General features: G+C 37.0%; 1 protein-coding gene across 1 annotated transcript in view; it reads left to right on the top strand.

Annotated features, from left to right (window-relative positions):
* The first annotated feature begins 1,018 nt into the window (after window positions 1–1,018).
* The window catches only part of okr (DNA repair and recombination protein RAD54-like okr), a 76,801-nt gene continuing 58,897 nt past the window's right edge, over window positions 1,019–18,922 (top strand). The window contains exons 1-3 of the mRNA XM_089099873.1: window positions 1,019–1,150; window positions 11,050–11,226; window positions 16,707–16,903. Of these exons, the coding sequence (XP_088955999.1) occupies window positions 1,019–1,150; window positions 11,050–11,226; window positions 16,707–16,903 (506 nt within the window). The remainder of the gene's footprint in view (window positions 1,151–11,049; window positions 11,227–16,706; window positions 16,904–18,922) is intronic.

Raw genomic sequence — 18,922 nt, 5'->3', positions numbered from 1 at the left:
AGGAAATCCTTGAGTCCTGTGTATGGTTTCGAGACTAGAGAGCCTTGAACCTGATGGCTACCCTTCCCAGCAGGTTGACAAGCAAATAAAACGCATTTTGCACAAAAGACACCCATGCATGATGGACTGAAGACCAACCATTCTGGGAAAGTTTGTAACCAAGAGTACTGAAAGGATCGAACTTTTGTTTTTCCCTTTTTGATAAATGCTTTCGAATGAAATGGAAAGTTCTGGTTCGGCTTGAAGTGACTAGTTAAAAGATTGTATTTTTCTTTGTCTGAAAGCTTTTTGAGTTGATCTGGTTTTCTGGCATACAAGCCAATATCAAACTTTGAAAGAACACAGGACGAGTCTGCAGAATCCTGTTCAGTTGGCTGGTGAAATTCGGTCATATCTGAGCCCTTCGAGCAAGAAGCATCCACACCGCTCATGACATAGTAAATACTACTAGAAGCAGAGGTACTACTGCCATCGCCAAAATCCAAGTCTAAAATAAAAAAGACGAAATGAAGGGACGAAAAGAAATAAGCAAAAAGTAAAAAACCAGAATGAAAGATAGTGTGAATTATAAATTATTATATAAATCATAATTAATCATAGTTCTATTAAATATCTTGGTCTTTAATGGACGGGAAATAAAAAACACATAGCTATCAATTCAGCTTTAGATCCAAAGCTTATTGGAAAAACATACAAAAAAGGTAGCAAATATTTGTTGCTTATTTTTGGCAAACCCTATGTTTTCTTAAAGCAGGACTGAAGATATTATCTATATTTTAAAATTAGATTTCCATTTTCTACATTATGATATTCTTCAAAACCGAAACGCGTGAATTATTGTGCTAGTCCGAGTTTCTGAGTTTTGGGCGTGACACAAGACCCAGGTCAACAAGCGGGCCAAATTTCAATCCTTCAAAACATGGGATCTAGAGAAAAAATCTAGTAATGTGGAAACGCGGCGTTTTCCGCACGATTGCCTATTCAGCAAAAGATCTTAATATGTCCAGTCATTCTAAAGATGTCTGTTTTATATGATCTATATACTTTTCAAATTGAAATGCTCTGGATATTGTTGAATTCGCATGAAAAAATGTGTGATCACTTCTACACGGAAGCGCTATTTGGAGCATCATGTAGTGTGACCTTAACAGTAAAGTGCCAAGAAAATGCTCTCTACCCGACAGTTCCAAGGCTTCAAAGATTGTCCTTGAATCGTTAAAAGACTCATTTTATCACTTATCTCGCTTTTCCTGGACACAAATCAATTTTGGCAATTAAATCGTAATCAGAACGTTTTTTCTCCCGATTTTATTAATGGACGCAAAAACTCGTTTTCCTTGTAAAACTCATTTAACTCGTAAAAAAAGAAAACAATTACCTTTGGTTAATTAAAGGATTTGCGTACATGACTTGTTTGGTAGGTCAAAGTTTGTCCATCCCTCCTCAAAAGTATTGAATTTTAGAGACATGGCTAAAAATTCTGAAACAGCTCTAAATGATCAATTCACACAGTAAAATTACCGTTTTTGCGGGATTCTACTTTTTGTTTCTGGAAATACGGGAATATGAAGATATTCCGACATTAACCATGCTCATAGTTACACGAGAAATAGAATATAAAATTAGCGAATTAGTAATAATCCCATGTTGGGCTCTAGAAAAAGATCAAGCATCAAAAAAGTTTGATCCCACCCAAATAATGATCATTTTTACTGTTTCCTTTAATTGATCATAGATAAGAAAAATTCTTACGAGATTTCCAAATCTAGTTTTAGCTTTGGTTGTCTTCAATCTAAATTGGGAATTGCATTTTAATTCGAGTGACACATGTGTGCTTCAAAACCCACTAAATACAAACTATCGTCAGAATAGTAGTAAACTCCTCACCGTCATTGCTGGTTTTTGCAAGCTTTAAGAAATGCTTAATGCTGGTCTGGTGTCGCTTCATTTTCTTTCTTCCCTCTCACGCGACCTGCCTCTTAGTCCGATTCCTTATCGCAATTCATTCATTGCAGAGAAGGTAGTGCTTATAGCTGCGGGGGTTAAATAGTGAAAAAAATTTCTTGACATCTTGTTTGATTACAGGAGGCGATTGCACGTTTGATGATAAAATAATGATATGAGCTTGCCGGAGAAATGGATAGCCATTTAACAAGAGATGAAAAAAGGAACGGGTGTTGCAAATAACTTAAAAGCGTGAATATTTCGGAACTTACTATATTGGCAATTAAAAAAAAAGAAGAAAAGAAATTGGGGGGGGGGGCGCTCCGCCCCCCTGGATACGCTACTGATTGTCACCTCTTGGCTATTGCTGGTCTGTTTCAATTGGCCAATGATGAAATTTGCTTGGGAAACAACATGCTGAACTTGACTATGGAACCTCAACTTACTGTCAACAATAACACCAGCGTCCCTTTCTTCTTCTCTATTCTCTAGATGCCTCCTGACTTTAGTAATGGGACTAAAAGCTGATTAGGTAGCCATTGGGTTGTTGTGTCCAAGGTGTAAAATACAGCATTTAGTTGTACTGAACTACAAGTCATGTGTGACAAACTTTGTCAAAACTTATACAAAAGTCAACCAGAATCATGTCAGCAGGTACCTCTGCATCAAGTAACTTAGTGATGTAGTGATATAATTTTGAGAGATTGGTATCAACTGATCTTCCAAAACAAAATTATCCTGTGAGCTGTGTAAGAGATTATTTGCTTCAAGATGGTGAATAACTGCAGGATTTACTATTCTTTCAAGAACTTTTAACTACTGCTGATGTCATGCTTATTGGTCAATAGTTACAGCAAGTTCCTTTATACCCTTCTTAAATATAGGAATGATATATACAATTTTCCAGGCCAATAGTCTATAAAAACTGAATGATCAGTTGAATAGCAAGGAAAGTGGCCAAGACAAGACTGCTTGATATTCATGCAGGATATGAGGATGAATTCAGTTAGGACCAAAAGCTTTATTAGTTTTAAGAGATACAACTCGGAACCATTGAGTCTGTAATTAAAATTAGTTCCATCTCAAGCAATACATCATATGCAGGAGAAGGGGCGAAATAGTACCAAAATCAGAAGAGACAAAAAAAGATAAGATTTGTAACTATCTGTTTGTTAAAATAGCCATTGCTAGCTAACTACCATATCTCCAGCACTCATATTGATATTTTTGTCATCAGGTCTAGATTACTTGTAAAGCAAAAAGTAGGTAGAAAACTAATAAATATTCCATCCAATTCAATATTCAGTATTTTTTCCAAATACCATAATAACTGTTGTTGCAATTGTGCTTTATCCCCATGCCCCTCCACTATTAGGCCAGATATAACTTAGCCATGAGCTAAATACAACAGTTCACTGAATTTTCTTCCAAACTGGCTTTATTTGGCATTGTAAATCTACCAAATAATAAACAAAAATGGAAAATCCCACAAAATCAGCAAAACCTTGTATGTAACCTAGGGCAATTATCTGGTCCATTAGAGAGGGAGGAATGCTTGGACACATTTTTAATAGAAGTGATTATTGTATTTGGAAACATTAATGAAAGGTGTACTATCTGATTTCTGTCCTGTAATTGATTTCAGCCTATTGGCAATTTTGTGAGGTTTTTAGCTATTACCTGTGGGTGGTTTGAATGAAAGCATTTGGATAAAAAAATTGATGGGCATTTTGTTTCAATAGAAAAAGTCATTTTTCAAAATTCCCAGAACGTACAATTTTCAGTCTTTTATAAGTTTTAGTAGACTGGAAATTAAAATTTAGTTAAGGTTAGAACCATTTTTTCATATGCCAGTAACTGGGACATTGTCTTCTCAAAAAAGCACTCAAATGTCAGACAGTAATGTCTAAAGGATTTACTTGGACTTAGTTTCTCTTATGCCTAGAGGTGCCTATGTTAGCTATTATAATTTACCATAATAGGCTTGACACCAGAGTTACCTCATTGACTGTGGAACTCTCTTTCCTTGCTAACTCTGCCTTCCTCTCTAGCAATCTTCCAGGGATTATTTTTGGTCTTCCTGACCTGCAAAGATTACAGTATGTTGTACGTCCCCTGATGTTTGTATTATAAGGGATGAAAAGTATCAAAAGATAGCCTTTGATCCCCTTTGTATACTATATGACCCCAAAGCAGTACATCCATTTCTACTTTTTGATGTCATTAAGAATTGAGCTATGATTGATCAGATAAAAATGTCATGAGGGGTTTTCAAAATTTGCCATATTCTACCAGACTCCAGAGGCTCAAAATACCATCTCTCACATACCGACGTAAGCGAGGAGATGTATTGATGACATTCAAATTGATCTGCAACCACGATATCATCCCTGACTTATTCCAGTTAGATAGTTTGTCAAGAACAAGAGGGCACCCCTAAAGCTCTACCGGAAACGCGCTAATACCAGGCTGCGAAACAAATTTTTCTCCAACAGTGTGGTTGGCTTATGGAATTCCCTTAGCCAGAATGCAGTCATGTCCCCTAATACTGAAGCCTTCAAGTCAGCTGTTGACAGAGATTGGTGCAGCAAGCCATGGCACACAGTTTGGGATGTGCCTGATGAGCTGAGCCACCATCATCATTGACCAGCGTCTACAGGATTCGTCCTTATCGCTGGCTAGTGCGATTTAAGGTAATTTAAGGTAATGATCCTCATTACCTCTATCCAGTCTGTATTCAGAGGAGACATTTGGCAATTAATATTGAATACTGGGGTGATTTCTTCTAATTTAGTATTAATGTTCACCTTGTGGTATCACAGTGGATTGCTGCTTTGCTAGGTAATACTAGGTCTTGGATTTGAATTCTGTTGCTATAAGGTTGGGCAACAAACTTGCAACCTGTTTTTGTAAAAAGAGACCAAGCAACTGAAATGTCATTTTGATGCCCTCTGTGGCATCAATGGCTATGGAGGATTTTTATATATATGTATATTTTTTGTCCCAATTCATTTATGAGCTTTGACAGTAACTTTAAGAGCTTAATTTATGAACTTGATATCATTGCCAGACGCCTCTCTGTTGGCAAGGGCTTTAGGGTCTCTTTGAGTTCACTTAGCAGGAGAGATCCTGCATATACTTAAAGATCAAGTAATGGTTTGTCAGATATATTTAAAACAATTATAGGAGGCATCTGATCTAGTACCTAGTTGAGATTCCTTCCAGTGTTGGGCTATGCCAATTGGCAAAATTGGTATTATATATTCTTTACTTTCAACTTCAGTCAAAGACACCTTCAAAGCATCCACGTGCTCCTTTGTTATGGTACATGTAATGCACCTATTTCCTCAATTGACAGTGGTTTCAGCTTGTTAGCCATAGCTTCGTTTGGAGACAACTTTACTGAGCTTTCAGGTCATCTATACACTCTCTAAAGCAAGTCATTCTATGCTTGCACTTAACAACTGGGATTTTGACTTTAACTTGATGATGAATTGGTTTTGTTTTTTAAAATATGACACACATTTTATACTGAGGTAAGGGTTGTAAGTTATGCCCTGGTGGCATATAAGGTTTTTATAGGAAGTATTGATGTAGAAACTTCAAAAAGGGCTCATTCAATTGGAAATTGAAAGGGATAGTACCGTTTTTAATAGTCGAAAGTGATTGGAGGGCAACTAACACCCCTTTTGCGCCTACCATTTCCCCAAATACATCCAATTAAAATTTTACAATGACTATTTTTTTCAAAGTAGTTGAAAGTTCTAGAAATTAGGTCTTTGAGGATGACAGCCCCCCCCCCCACCGCCCTCAGGGTAAGGTTTTTATAAGGTTTCACTTTGACTGTTAAAAAGAGCACTAGAGCGTCTGATTATCAATCCAATGAGCCCCCTCCGAAGTTTATATGACCACGCTTTCTATTAAAACCTTATATTTCCCAAGGGCATAACTTACAACCCTTGCCCTGAGGGCTGGGGGTATTCGTTATCCTCAAATACATAATTTTAGACCTTTCTGATACGTTGAACAGAATGGATATCTCAAAATTTTGATTGGAAGTGTTTGGGGAAATGATGGGCGCTCACCGTTGAACGTATAAAACGAACAGAAATTAAAACAAATTTTTCCTCAAAATTGGTTTTTCAAAGAAAAGTAAAGAACTCCATTAAACCAAAAATGAACAAAAAAAAAGAATTAAATAATTTACCAAGCATACAGCTACCCCAAATCAGTATCGATAAATAAATGAAACCTAAAACAAACATAAATTAAAATAAATAACAAAGTCAAACTCAAAACGAACAGAAATTAATATGAGCAGAGTTCTAAGCCGCTATGCTTTTTAAATGCCAGAATATAATTTCTACTATACTGGAAAAATTTCTTTTAAATGTTTTCATTTTTATAACTTTGAGAAAACAAAAATTAATTATAATTTTAAGAAATGAATATCAGCATGTGCATGTTAAACTGACAATGCATATTTTTTCCAGTAAATTCATTTGAATTTTTATTCAGTAAAGTACAAATTATATTCTGGCTTTTAGAAAGCATGGGGTTTAGAACCCTACTCATATTAATTTCTGCTTGTTTTGAGTTTGACTCTGTTATTTATTTTAATTTCTGTTTGTTTTGGGTTTCATTTATTTATCGATACTGATTTGAGGTAGTTGTACACTTGGTAGGTTATTTGATTTTTTTTTGTTCATTTTTGGTTTAATGGAGTTCTTTACTTTTTTTTGAAAAACATATTCTTTGGAAAAAGTATTAATTTCTGTTCGTTTTATATTGACAGTCTTTTTCAGGGAGAAAGACTGAGCCTCTTCTAAATTTAAACTACCATCACTTCCATAAAAACCTTAAATAGCCCCTGGGCATACCTTACAACCCTTGCCCCTTATCTCTGGGGTTTGTTTCAACCCCAAAAGCCTTGTAATATGATATTTTGAATATTTTGAATCGAATTGCTATCTCAAAATTTCTATTAGATACATTTCGGGACAATAGGCTACAACGTGTGTGTGTGGGTGTGGGGGGGGGGGGGTGTTGCTGACCTCTGATCACTTTGACTCTTAAAAAGAGCAATAGAGCGTCTGATTACCAATCCAATGGGCACCCTCCGAAGTCTATATGACCACGCTTTCTTTTAAAACCTTATATTTCCCCAGGGCATAACTTACAACACTTGCCTTGAGGGCTGAGGGGATTTTTTTTTATCTTCAAAGACATAATTTCTAGACCTTTATGATACTTTGAACAGAATGGATATCTCAAAATTTTGATTGGAAGTGTTTGGAGAAATGATGGGCGTGGTGGGGGGCATTTGGGCTCTGATCACTTTCGACTAATAAAAAGACACTAGTCCTCTCAATTTCCAATCGAATCAGCCCTTTTTCAAGCTTTCAAGACAAAAGTTTCTATAAAACCTCATGTGCCCCAAGGGCTTGACTTGCGACCCTTGTCCTGAGGGCTATTTGGGGAGGGTTGTCATCCTCAAAGACATAATTTCCAGACCTTTCAACTACGCTAAACGAAACGGCCAGACCAAATTTTTGATCGGAAAAGTTTGGAGAAATGGTGATCGTTGGGGGGGAGGAGATTTTCCTTTCAAACACTTTTAGCTAATAGAAAAGGTAATAGCCCTCTCAATTTCCAGTCGAATGAGCCCTTTTTGAAGGTTTTACGACAACGTTTTCTATAAAAAAAAATTATATGCTCCCAGGGCCTAACTTACGACCTTAGCCCTGAGGGCTGTGGGGGGGAGTGTATCATACTCAAGAATATAATTTCTGGACCCTTCAAATACATTCAACGAAATAGCTATCTCAAAATTTTAATTGAATGTAACCAAGGAAATGGTGGGCGTGAGAGGGAGGTTAGTTGTCCTCCAATTACTTTCGACTATTATAAAGGGCCCTAGCCCTTTCAATTTCGAATTGAATTAGTCTTTTTTTTTAAGTTTCTATAATAACGCTTTCTATAAAAACCTTATATGCCCCCAGGGCATAACTTACTACCTTTGCCTTGGGTCTGTGGGGGGTTTGTCAACTTCAAAGACATAATTTCCGGACCTTTCACCTACGTTGAAAAAATGGCTATCTCAAAATTTTGATTGAATGTATTTGGGGAAATGGTGGGCGTGACAGGGGAGTTAGCTGCCCTTTAGCCTAATCCCTTTCGACTATTAAAAAGGGCAGGAGGCCTTTCAATTTCCAATTGACTTAGACCGTTTTGAAGTTTTTACGACAGCACTTTTTGTAAAAACCATATATGCACCCAGGGCAAAACTTACAACCCTTTTCCTGAGGGTTGGGGGGGGGGGGCTATCACCCTTAAAGACCTAATTTCCAGAACTTTAAACTACGTTGAAAAAAATGCCTATCTCAAAATTTTGATCGGATGTGTTTGGGGAAATGGTGGGCATGAGAGGGGGTTAGCTGCCCTCCAATCACTTTCTACTATTAAAAAGAGCACTAGCCCTTTCAATTTCCAATCGAATGAGCTCTTTTGAAGCTCCTACGACAACGCTTTCTATAAAAAAACCTTATATGCCCCCTGGGCCTAACTTACAACCCTTACCCTGAGGACTGTGGGGGGTTGTCATCCTCAAAGACCTAATTTCCAAAACTTTCAACTATGCTGAACAAAAGGGCTATCTCAAAATTTTGATTCGATGTGTTTGGGGAAATGGTGGGCGTGAGAGGGGGGATAGTAGCCCTCCAATCACTTTCGACTATTAAAAAGGGCACTAGCCCTTTCAATTTCCAATCGAATGAGCCCTTTTTGAAGTTTCTACGACAACGTTTTCTATAAAAACCTTATATGCCCCCAGGGCATTACCTGCAAAACTTGCCTTGAGGGGTGTGTGTGTGTGGGGGGGGGGGGTGTCATCCTCAAAGACCTAATTTCCAGAACTTTCAACTACGTTGAACAAAATGGCTATCTCAAAATTTTTAAAGGATGTGTTTGGGGAAATGGTGGGCATGGTAGGGGTGTTAGCTTTCCTCCAATCACTTTTGACTATTAAAAAGGACTCTAGCCCTTTCAATTTCCAATTAAATGAGCCCTTTTTGAACTTTCTACGATAACCCTTTCTATAAAAACCTTATATGCCCTCAGGACATAGCTTACAACCTTTGCCCTGAGGGGTTTGGGAACTTATCATCCTCAAAGACATAATATCCAGAACTTTCAACTGCGTTGAACAAAATGGCTATCTCAAAGTTTTGATTAGATGTTTTGGGAAATGGTGGGTGTGAGAGGGGGGTTAGTTGCCCTCCAATCACTTTCGACTATCAAAAAGGGCAGTAGCCCTTTCAATTTTCCACTGAATGAGTCCTTTTTTAAGTTTCTACAACAAAATTTTCTATAAAAAACCTTATATGCCCCAGGGTATAACTTACGGTTCTAGGCGAATACCCCCCCCCCCCGCGAATACCCCCCCCCCCGGAAGATACCCCCCCTCGTAAAATACTCCTCCCCCCCCCAAAAAAAATACCCCCTTCCCCCGGAATACCCCCCCCCCAAAAAAAAATACCCCCCCCGTGGAAAATAAGGCTCTCCAAATTTGAGAGTTTTATTTGAGTTTTTTTTTCGTAGGGGGGGGGGGGTTGGAATTTTGGTACTTGTGTATTATGCGCCACTCAGTCAAGTTTACGCTGTGTAAAATTCGAGAACACACCGGTTTTTTTGTTAGTTTCTTCATTACTTTAGAAATAAATTTGCGCCATAGATTTGTACATTGGGGGGGGGGGGGATGAGGATAGCGGGTCTCCATGCAAAATGTGTTTGGTACAATTATTCTGCATATTAGATAGATGGACAAATAAGTGTATTTTAAAGCCAAATATACGGCCATGAACACAGTAAAATAACATAAATGAATATAGTGAATGGGGAGGGGGGGGGTGTGTTTAGCCCCCTGGAAAGTGCCCACCCCTTACGAAAAATACCCACCCCCCTCCCCACGGAAAGTAAACCCCGTGAAAAATACCCCCTCCTTGGAAAATACCCTCCCCCCATTTGGAAAGTAAGGTTTCTAAATTTGAAACTTTTATTTGAGTTTTTTTTTAGTTTCGTTGAAAAATGCTAAGGAACATATGGCACCAAAAAGTTTAAGGAGGTTTGGCTATCCTTTGAAAAGATAGTTGGCTTTGGGAATCAACACATTCTAAATTGTTTAAGTTTTTACGGACAAAAGCGTTGTCAAATTCTACGAGTTTGTTTTCTCAAATTTGGAAAGCCTTATTTTTCACGGGGGGGGGTATTCGCCGGGGGTGGGGGAGTAAACGCCGGCCACCATAACTTTGAAACTTGCCCTGAGGGGTGTGGGAGGTTTATGATCCCCAAATATATAATATTCAGAACTTTCAACTAAGCTGAACAAAATAGTTGTCTCCAAATTTTGACTGATTATGTTTTGGGAATTAGCGGCCGTGAGAGGGAGGTTACTTGCCCTCCAATCACTTTCGAATATTAAAAAGGGCACTAAACCGTTTCAATTTCCAATTAAATTAGCCATTTCTGAAGTTTCTATGACAACGCTTTCTATAAAAACCTTAATGCCCACAGGGCATAACTTACAACCCTTTCCCTGACGGCTGTGGGGGGAGTGTCCTACTCAAAGACATAATTTCCGGATCTTTCAACTACGTTGAACAAAACAGCTATCTCAAAATTTTGATTGGATGTGTTTGGGGAAATGGTGGGCGTGGAAGGGGTATTAGTTGACTTCCAATCACTTTCGACTATTAAAAAGGACACAAGCCCTTCCAATTTCCAATCGAATGAGCCCTTTTCGAAGTTTCTACGACAATTCCTTCGATACGAAGTGCCCTGGTCTAAACAAAAAAACAACAACTAAATAACACATTGTGCCAACACCGTTCTTTACTTAGGTAGCGCTATTGCGCTGCCTATGAAATGCCGCCGAGGGAAGTGAAGCTATCTCCTTGATTGGTCATCTCGTATCATCTGAATAATCTATCTTATAAAAGTCCTTAGGGAACTTATAGAAGAGAATTGTTTCGCTTTCTGTGGTATTAAAATATAAAACATGAGAGACTTTTATGATTATGTTTTAAATATGTTCTAATTGTTTTCCAGAGGAGAAGCTCAGCTCCAAGTCAAATTCTAAAGAGGAAAAATGATCCCGAATTTGAAGATTTCACAAAGATTATTAAAAAGCCGAATTTTATATCTAGTCAAGCTATTTCAAGAAAACCCCTTGAACCTGTGACAGAAGAGGCGCTAGCAGAAAGGACAGCAGCTCTCTCGACTCATGTAAGATCTTTTAATTTGAATTTTAACAGGTGGATAACTTATGCTTATCAATTCAAAGTTGTACTGATCTATAATAGCCTATGAAATCAATTGTAATTTTGTTTATTATTTTATCAGAGGCACTGCAATTGCGTTGCCTATAGTAAAGGCTATACGGTTCCAATGTTTAATTTTTTTCCAGGGACACTTCATATGGAAGGAGTCATCATATAAACTTCAGAGTGGGTTAATTCGATTGGAAATACGAAGTTCTAGTACCCTTTTTGGCAACCTCCCAGGGCCCGGGGGCAGACGTTGTAAGTTATGCCCTGGGGGTATATGTGGTTCTTATAGAGGGGATACTCGTATTTCAGAGAGGGCTCATTTGGTGGATAAACCTCAGAAAGGGCTCATATAAACGCCTGCCGGGGGCAGGTGCTGTAAGTTATGCTTAGAGGTATATATGGCTCTTGTAGAAGGGGTGCTTGTATAAACTTCAGAGAGAGCTCATTTGATTGAAAATTGAAAGTTCTAGTTCGCTTTTTAAGAGTCAAAAGAGATCAGAGGGTAACTAGCCCCCCCCCCCATTGACGCCCTTTTCCCTCCCAAATATATCCGATAAAAATTTTGAAATAGCCATTTTGTGAAAAATAGTACAAAGATCATATTACAAAAACTCCGGGGTCGACACAAAACTCCCTGTTCCCGGGGGCAGGCCTTGTAAGTTATGCCCTGGGGGCATATATGGTTCTTATAGAAGGGATGCTCGTATAAACTTCAGAGAGGTTTCATTTGATTGGAAATTGAAAGTTTTACCTCACTTTTTAAGAGGCAAAAGATATCAGAGAGGAACTCCTAGCCCCCTCCTAGAGCGCGAGGGAAGGGTTTTAACTTATGCCCTTGGTGTATATAAGGTTTTATGGTAGATGTGGTCGTAGAAACCTCGAAGGGGACTCAAATGATTCGAAATTGAAAGTTCTAATTCCCTTTTCAAGAGTCAAAAGTGATCCGATTGCAACTAGCACCCTCCCACCCCCCGTCCCCGCCAACCCTCTTTTCCCCGAATGCGTCTGATTGAATTTTCTATTTAGTCATTTTGTTCAAAATATACCAAAGATCATATTACAAAGATTTCAGGGATAACACAGCCCACCAGAACCAGGGGGCCAGTGTCGTAAATTATGCCCCGGGTGTATATAAGGTTTTTATTGAAGGGATGGTAGTATAAACTTCGGAGGGGGCTCATTTGACTGTAAATCATAATATATAGTGCCCTCTTTAAGAATCAAAAGTGATCGGAAGGCAGCTAACCCCCCTCCCAAATTCCCCTTTTCCCCAAATGTATTCGACCAAAATTTTGAGATAGCCATTTTGTTTGAAATATTCCACCGATCAGGAGATAAACCTTTGGGATCCAAATACCCCCCCCCCCAAAAAAAAAAAGAAAAATGAGGGAAGGGTTGTAACTTATGCCCTGGGGACATCTAAAGTTTTTACGGAAAAGGTGGTCGTATAAACTTTGGAGGGGGCTCATTCAGTTGGAAACGATAATTTCTAGTGACCTTTTTAAGAGTCAAACGTGATTGGAGGAATTCAAGGCCCCCTCCCCTTCCTTTTCCAAGCCCTCTTTTCCCAAACGCATCCAATCAAAATTTTTAGATGGCCATTGTGTCCGAATTAGTCAAGAGGTGAATAAAAGCCTCATTCGATTTAAATTGAAATTATAGCTCCATTTTTAAAAGTCAAGAGTAATCAGGCGGTAGGAACCCCTTCCCCCACCCTTTTTTCTAAAGGCTTTCAGTAAAAATTTCGAGTTAGCCATTTTGTTCAAAATCGTGCAAATGTCAAATAGCTCTCTTTATGGATTTGACCCCCCCCCCCCCCCAGACCCAGGGGAAAGGGCTGTAAGTTATACTAGCAGCCCATCGTTAGCATATAAAGCCTCTATGGAAGGTATGGTCGTATAAACTTTGGAGGAAGTTCGTTTGATCCAAAATCGAAATTTTTTTGTGCCCTTTTTAAGAATCGAAAATGATCAAAAAGTAACACGCTCTTCCCCCCCCCCCCCTTGTGCCTTTTCCCCCCAAATGCATCTTATAAAAATTTTGAAATAGCCATTTTGTTCAAAATAGTCATAAATTCAAATTGCTATAACTTAGGGGTTGAGAAATCCTCCTTAGCCCCTAAGGAAAAGATTGTAACTTATGCAAGTTGCCCATTATTAGAATATAAGTTTGTTGTGAAAGGGGTGTTTGGCGGGGGCTCGTTTGATCAGAAATAGAAACTTTTAGTTGTTTTTCTTTTTAAGAGTCAAAAGTGAGCAATGGGCAATTACCCCACGCCCCACTTTCCAAAAGGGCACTCGGTCAAAATTTCGACATAGCCATTTTGTTCAAAATGGTTCAAAGGCCAAATAAATATGTTTCCGGGTTTGAACCCCCACCTCAGCCCCAGGGAACTGGCTTTGAGTTACGGAACTTGCTCATTGTTACTTTGATTGCCTTGATACCTTGTTTACTTAGGTGGTTTCTTTACTTTGATGAAAGTTTAATGTTGAGAAAAAAAAGAATTTGAAATAAGGCATTTTCTAAGAAATTGAAACTTTTTGGAATCAAAACGAACAAAAATTAATTAAGAAAACTTTCAAAAAAAGAATTTTTTCAAAGAAAAGTAAAGGCCATATTAAACTACAGATCAGGAGATACAAATACCTGTTAAAATTCAAAATAGAAACAACAAGAAATTATTATTAAAGAATATGACGCAGTAGGTTTTAGATTTTATAGTGAGAGAAGGAGGCAAAACCTAACTCTTGTTTGCAGTGATTTTTGTTCGTTTTAAGCTTATTTGCATATTCAATTTAAGTTTGACTCGTTTTAAGATTTATTTATTCATTTATATTAGTGCCTATTGTATGTTTGTTATGATAGTTTATTTAATTTCTGTTCGTTTTGGGTTTCATTCATTCTTTGATAGTAATTCCTTGTAATTTTTTCATTTATATTAGTACTTGTTGTACTTTTTCTGCTATGATTCTTTATTTAATTTCTGTTTGTTTTGGGTCTCATTTATGCTTTAATAGTAGTTTCTTGTCATTTCTAGTTTGAATTTTAACAGGTATTTGTGTCTGCTTATCTGAAGTTTAATATGACCTTTACTTTTCTTTGAAAAACTTTTTTTTTTGAGTTTTTTTTTTCAATTAATTATAATCAAAAAACGGACTTAATCTCGTTAATTGGTATTTTTAAAAGAAGGCAAATGAACTAAGAACACAAAATCAAATATTCTTGTAAAATTTAAGCTAAGTTGATTATTTCTCTTTTGGAAGATTACTCTTTTTTAAGTTTTCTTAAAAATAAACTGTCTCTTTAGCATCAGTTTTCATCCTTTTTTCTTTAGCTGGAAAGTCAATGGGCCTTTTTTGAAGGGGAAGAGGTCTGCCTAAAGCCACAGAAAGTCAATTTTTAGGCTTAAATTTTCAAAACCTCCGTTAGAGACTCTTCATCAATATGAAAGGGAAGGTTTTTTACCTCCTAAACTTCCTTAATTTGAAGGGTTGTGTATATGCAAAGCTTTCAAAAGGTGTGTTGAGGCGGCTTTTTCCTCTGACATTGTGAAAGCGGTACTTCCTTAACAGAAAACGATAGTTTCTAGCTATCTTACCATTATGATAACAATTATTCAACTTTAGATAAAGAATTGGGCTTCATGAAGGTGGCATCCTCTATCGTTTTTGGTATAATTCCAGTTTATTTTAAAATAAATATATTTGAATATACATTTTTTTTTGTGAAAATTAACCATCAAAAAAAGAGCAGGGGGGGGGGGGTTGAAGCCTCTAATTTGTCGGATAACTCTGTACATGATATTAAAATGAACCGAAATTGATTAAAAATACAAAATATTTATATGATGGAAATAAGGAGCAATTCTTAAACTTTAAACGAGCAGAAATTATCCTATATTTGAGTTCTGCAACTCTCTCGACCCCTAATTTTCAAATTGAAGTATTGTTTTATATCGTTTTTTACACAAATAAAGGCTTTAGTACAACTGCAATATGACTGGTGTGACAAGAATTGTATTTCTTTATTTATTAAACTGTCCAGACGTTTTGACTGGTATTTGATCTAAATAGTGAAATTTTTATAAATTTTAGAGATTTTCAGATGTATGGTTTTTGTATTCTAAAATGTTTTCTAAAAATTTTATAGATTTTAGAGGATTTTCAGACATATGTTTTTATTTTATTCTAAAATACTTTTATTTTTTATTTCAAAGATTTTATATTTGTTTTTGTTGTATTCTAAAATACTTTCTATTAAAGAATTAAAAATTTTAGAGGCTTTCAGGTGTACGTTTTTGTTATGTTATAAAACAGTTTCGGAAATTTTTATAAATTTTAGAGGCTTTCAGATGTATATTTTTATTGTATTCGAAAATACTTTATAAAATTCTTATAAATTTTAGAGGTTTACATATTTTTGTGTTTACTATATTCTAGAATACTTTCGGGGGAGCACTAGTCAAACTTTAGCGTTAATTGGTGAAGAGGTGGGATAGCCTCATATTTAGGATAATATCTGTTGATTTAAAAACATTATATTTTCCTTTATCTTGGAAGAAAAAAACTTATTTTGCATATTAGAATTATATATAACAGCCATTGATTTTGTAAGAATTGAATATACTCGCATGTTTAGGAACAAACAAGCCAATCGTTGGGGATAGTTTTGCTGGAATTGGAAATGAAGGATTGCCCACGAGAGAATTCAAATTAAAAATTGATTGTTGGAGGAAATTTTTAAAATAACGAAGTTTTCAGCCCTCTTTAAAATTTGCATTATTTTATATATCTTTCTTTGATATATGCTGAACAGTCAAAATTTGGGGGAAGAGGAGGTCAGGGAGGTGCAGGGCATTCTAGTGCTAACAAAAATTGTACGCTACTAAAGGAATGTATATGAAAGAACCAAATAACATTGATATATTTTCATTCCTGTGCCCAAATGTTCCCTAAAACTTTTCTAACTGGATGGTCTCTCTACCAGGGTTGCCACCTCTAGAATGAAAGTGCTATTTTAGCTCTATTTTATTATGTGTATCACTGTAGCACGTGCTCAGGGTGGCTAAAAAATAAGTGCTAAAATAGCACAAAAGTGATCTAATTAGCACCGTTACAGTTGAATTTTTTTTACCATAGCTCCGAAAATCGCTGTATAGCACGTAAATTTAGGCAACTATTGCAGTTTAGGAACTGACCGTGGTGGCAACCCTGTTCTCTACAGCTCCTAAGCCATCTATTCTCTGAATGATTAAGAAACTGTTGGTAATTATTAAAATTGTAACTTAACTGAGTAATTTGTGCTTAAAGTTGAATTGTAGTTGAATGTTGGTTACTCTTTCAAGTATGATTGGCTGTTTAATCTTTCACTGCTGACTTTATTTTTATTTTTTTTCACTACTTTTTTCATCATGTGAAATCTGAATCTTATTTACAGGAGAAGCTGATCAAGGCTATTTTATGCCAGCCCTTTCGAATACCCATTTCCAATTATAACCCTAGTGGCTATGGCAGATCCTTAGGGATACGTCGAACAGGCCAGAGGATATCTCTTCACGATCCCGAAGAACCTGGGGCGCTAGTCCTATATAATCCTCCAGAGCTCTCAGCTCATGAAAAGTTGAAAGTGAATCCGTAAGTTTACATCAGTGTTTTTTTCGTGAGAAAATATTGTAGCCCACGTTGCTAAAAAAAAAAAAAGCTGGAAGAAAAGATTCGGTAAATCTTCCAGAGGACTTGTTTAAGGATAGTTTTAGGCGCTTGATTTACTGAGACACTGAGCTCTACGAAAAGCGCCCTTCAATCCTATTATCTAGGGCTATAATCAAAGAAAGTTTAAGTAGAATTGGCCACATTTCACGGAGGAATGATAATGGATTACCCCAGGTTGTACTTTTTGGCTATTCACCTGGGCTCAAACGAAAAGCAGGCCTTTCCCAAGTGGAGTCAAGAGAGGTAATAAGAAAAAAATAAGTGGTGGGAGGCAAAGAGTTAAGATATGAGTATATTAGAGTTAAGGAGGAGCGTGCGTTGCTGCTTGGGCTATAATCAAAGAAAATTTAAGTAGAATAGGCCACATTTCACGGAGGAATGATAATAGATTACTGTAGGTTTTACTTTTTGGCTATTCACCTGGGCTCAAACGAAAAGCAGGCCTTTCCAAAGTGGAGTCGAGCGAGGTAATAAGAAAAAAATAAGTGGTGGGAGGCGAAGAGTTAAGATATGAGTAGATTAGAGTTAAGGAGGAGCGTGCGGTGCTGCTTGGGCTATAATGAAAGAAAATTTTAGTAGAATAGGCCACATTTCACGGAGGAATGATAATAGATTACTGTAGGTTTTACTTTTTGGCTATTCACCTGGGCTCAAACGAAAAGCAGGCCTTTCCAAAGTGGAGTCGAGCGATGTAATAGGAAAAAAATAAGTGGTGGGAGGCGAAGAGTTAAGATATGAGTAGATTAGAGTTAAGGAGGAGCGTGCGTTGCTGCTTGGCCTCTGGTGTCTTGGTGCTGAAACAAGCTTTCAGTATTAGTAGTTGAGTTCTTTCAGGCGAATTACCTGTTTTGAATGAACTGGATTGGGTTTCTTATACCTATACTAGGTTGAGTTGTAAGTACTTGGTTTCGGGTTAGAAGTTTAGTGGTTGAGATATACTTTCAGTTTCTAATGGGGTTCACTCGGTTCCCTGTGTGGAGCTAATACGTAGCAAGTAGCTAGCAGATCACTGTGAGATGCATGTCAACAAATTAAGCAAGTGTGATAATCAGTTGACTGTGAGTGTCAGTGATTTTGGGGCAGTTTGAGTTAGTTTGGGTGTCAGGGAACGATCGCTCAATGATCATGATTTAAAATTTATAAAATGTTATATACACGGAGTGGATGGTGTTCCAGGGTCCTGAAACTACACAAATAATCAACGCTCATATGATCCTGATTCCAACAACGCGGCATCATGCCTACGTTTCTAGTGAATATGTCTATGAAGTGTATGTGAGATTTAGTCAAGCTCAGTGTAGGATTGGCTCAAAACGTGTGGCTACTGTCTATATGTACTTTTCTCAAGGGGTGGGGGGCTGGGACCATAGGCCTAAAACTGTTTATTCTAACTATAAAGATTAACAACTATGACACAAGTCTAATTTCGAAAAGCTGTAATTTGTCAGCCCAAAGAGTATGGATAATTTAGAAGAGTAGGAAATGGTGCTAGTGTCGATAAAAATCACGACGTCTAACGTTTGGTGTCTCTTATCATTTTTCCTAATTTTTGTTTTATTAACATGGTGGGTCAACTCTCTGTTGGTGTTGACGGGTACTGTAATGTTTTGTAAAAGTTAAGAAGTGCCTTGGAGTGATATTTCCTTTACAATGCGGAATATTTTTCTTACGTCAACTCTGCCACATTGCAACTCTGCCAAAGGAGTCTTTTCTTTCTGCGAAGTTTTCTAAGAAGTTTCAACGAAAATCGTTTTAATGAAATATATCAAATCATTTTATTCTAAAAACACTTTCATAGCAATTGCCAAATTACGGTTTGCGTCATAAATACATATCATAGGTCAATGTGTCATAAAGATACATCATATTAATACATAAAAATACATAAAAATACACAAATAAACATGAATAAAGATGCTACATTTTAGAGGGTAACATTGT

Source organism: Artemia sp. Qi Xiang Cuo, chromosome 14 (genome assembly GCF_049724085.1).
Source record: "Artemia sp. Qi Xiang Cuo chromosome 14, ASM4972408v1, whole genome shotgun sequence".
In the NCBI taxonomy this organism is placed as follows: Eukaryota; Metazoa; Arthropoda; class Branchiopoda; order Anostraca; family Artemiidae; genus Artemia; species Artemia sp. Qi Xiang Cuo.
Note: the sequence above shows the minus strand (reverse complement) of the source record. Positions and strands in the feature narration are given on the sequence as shown.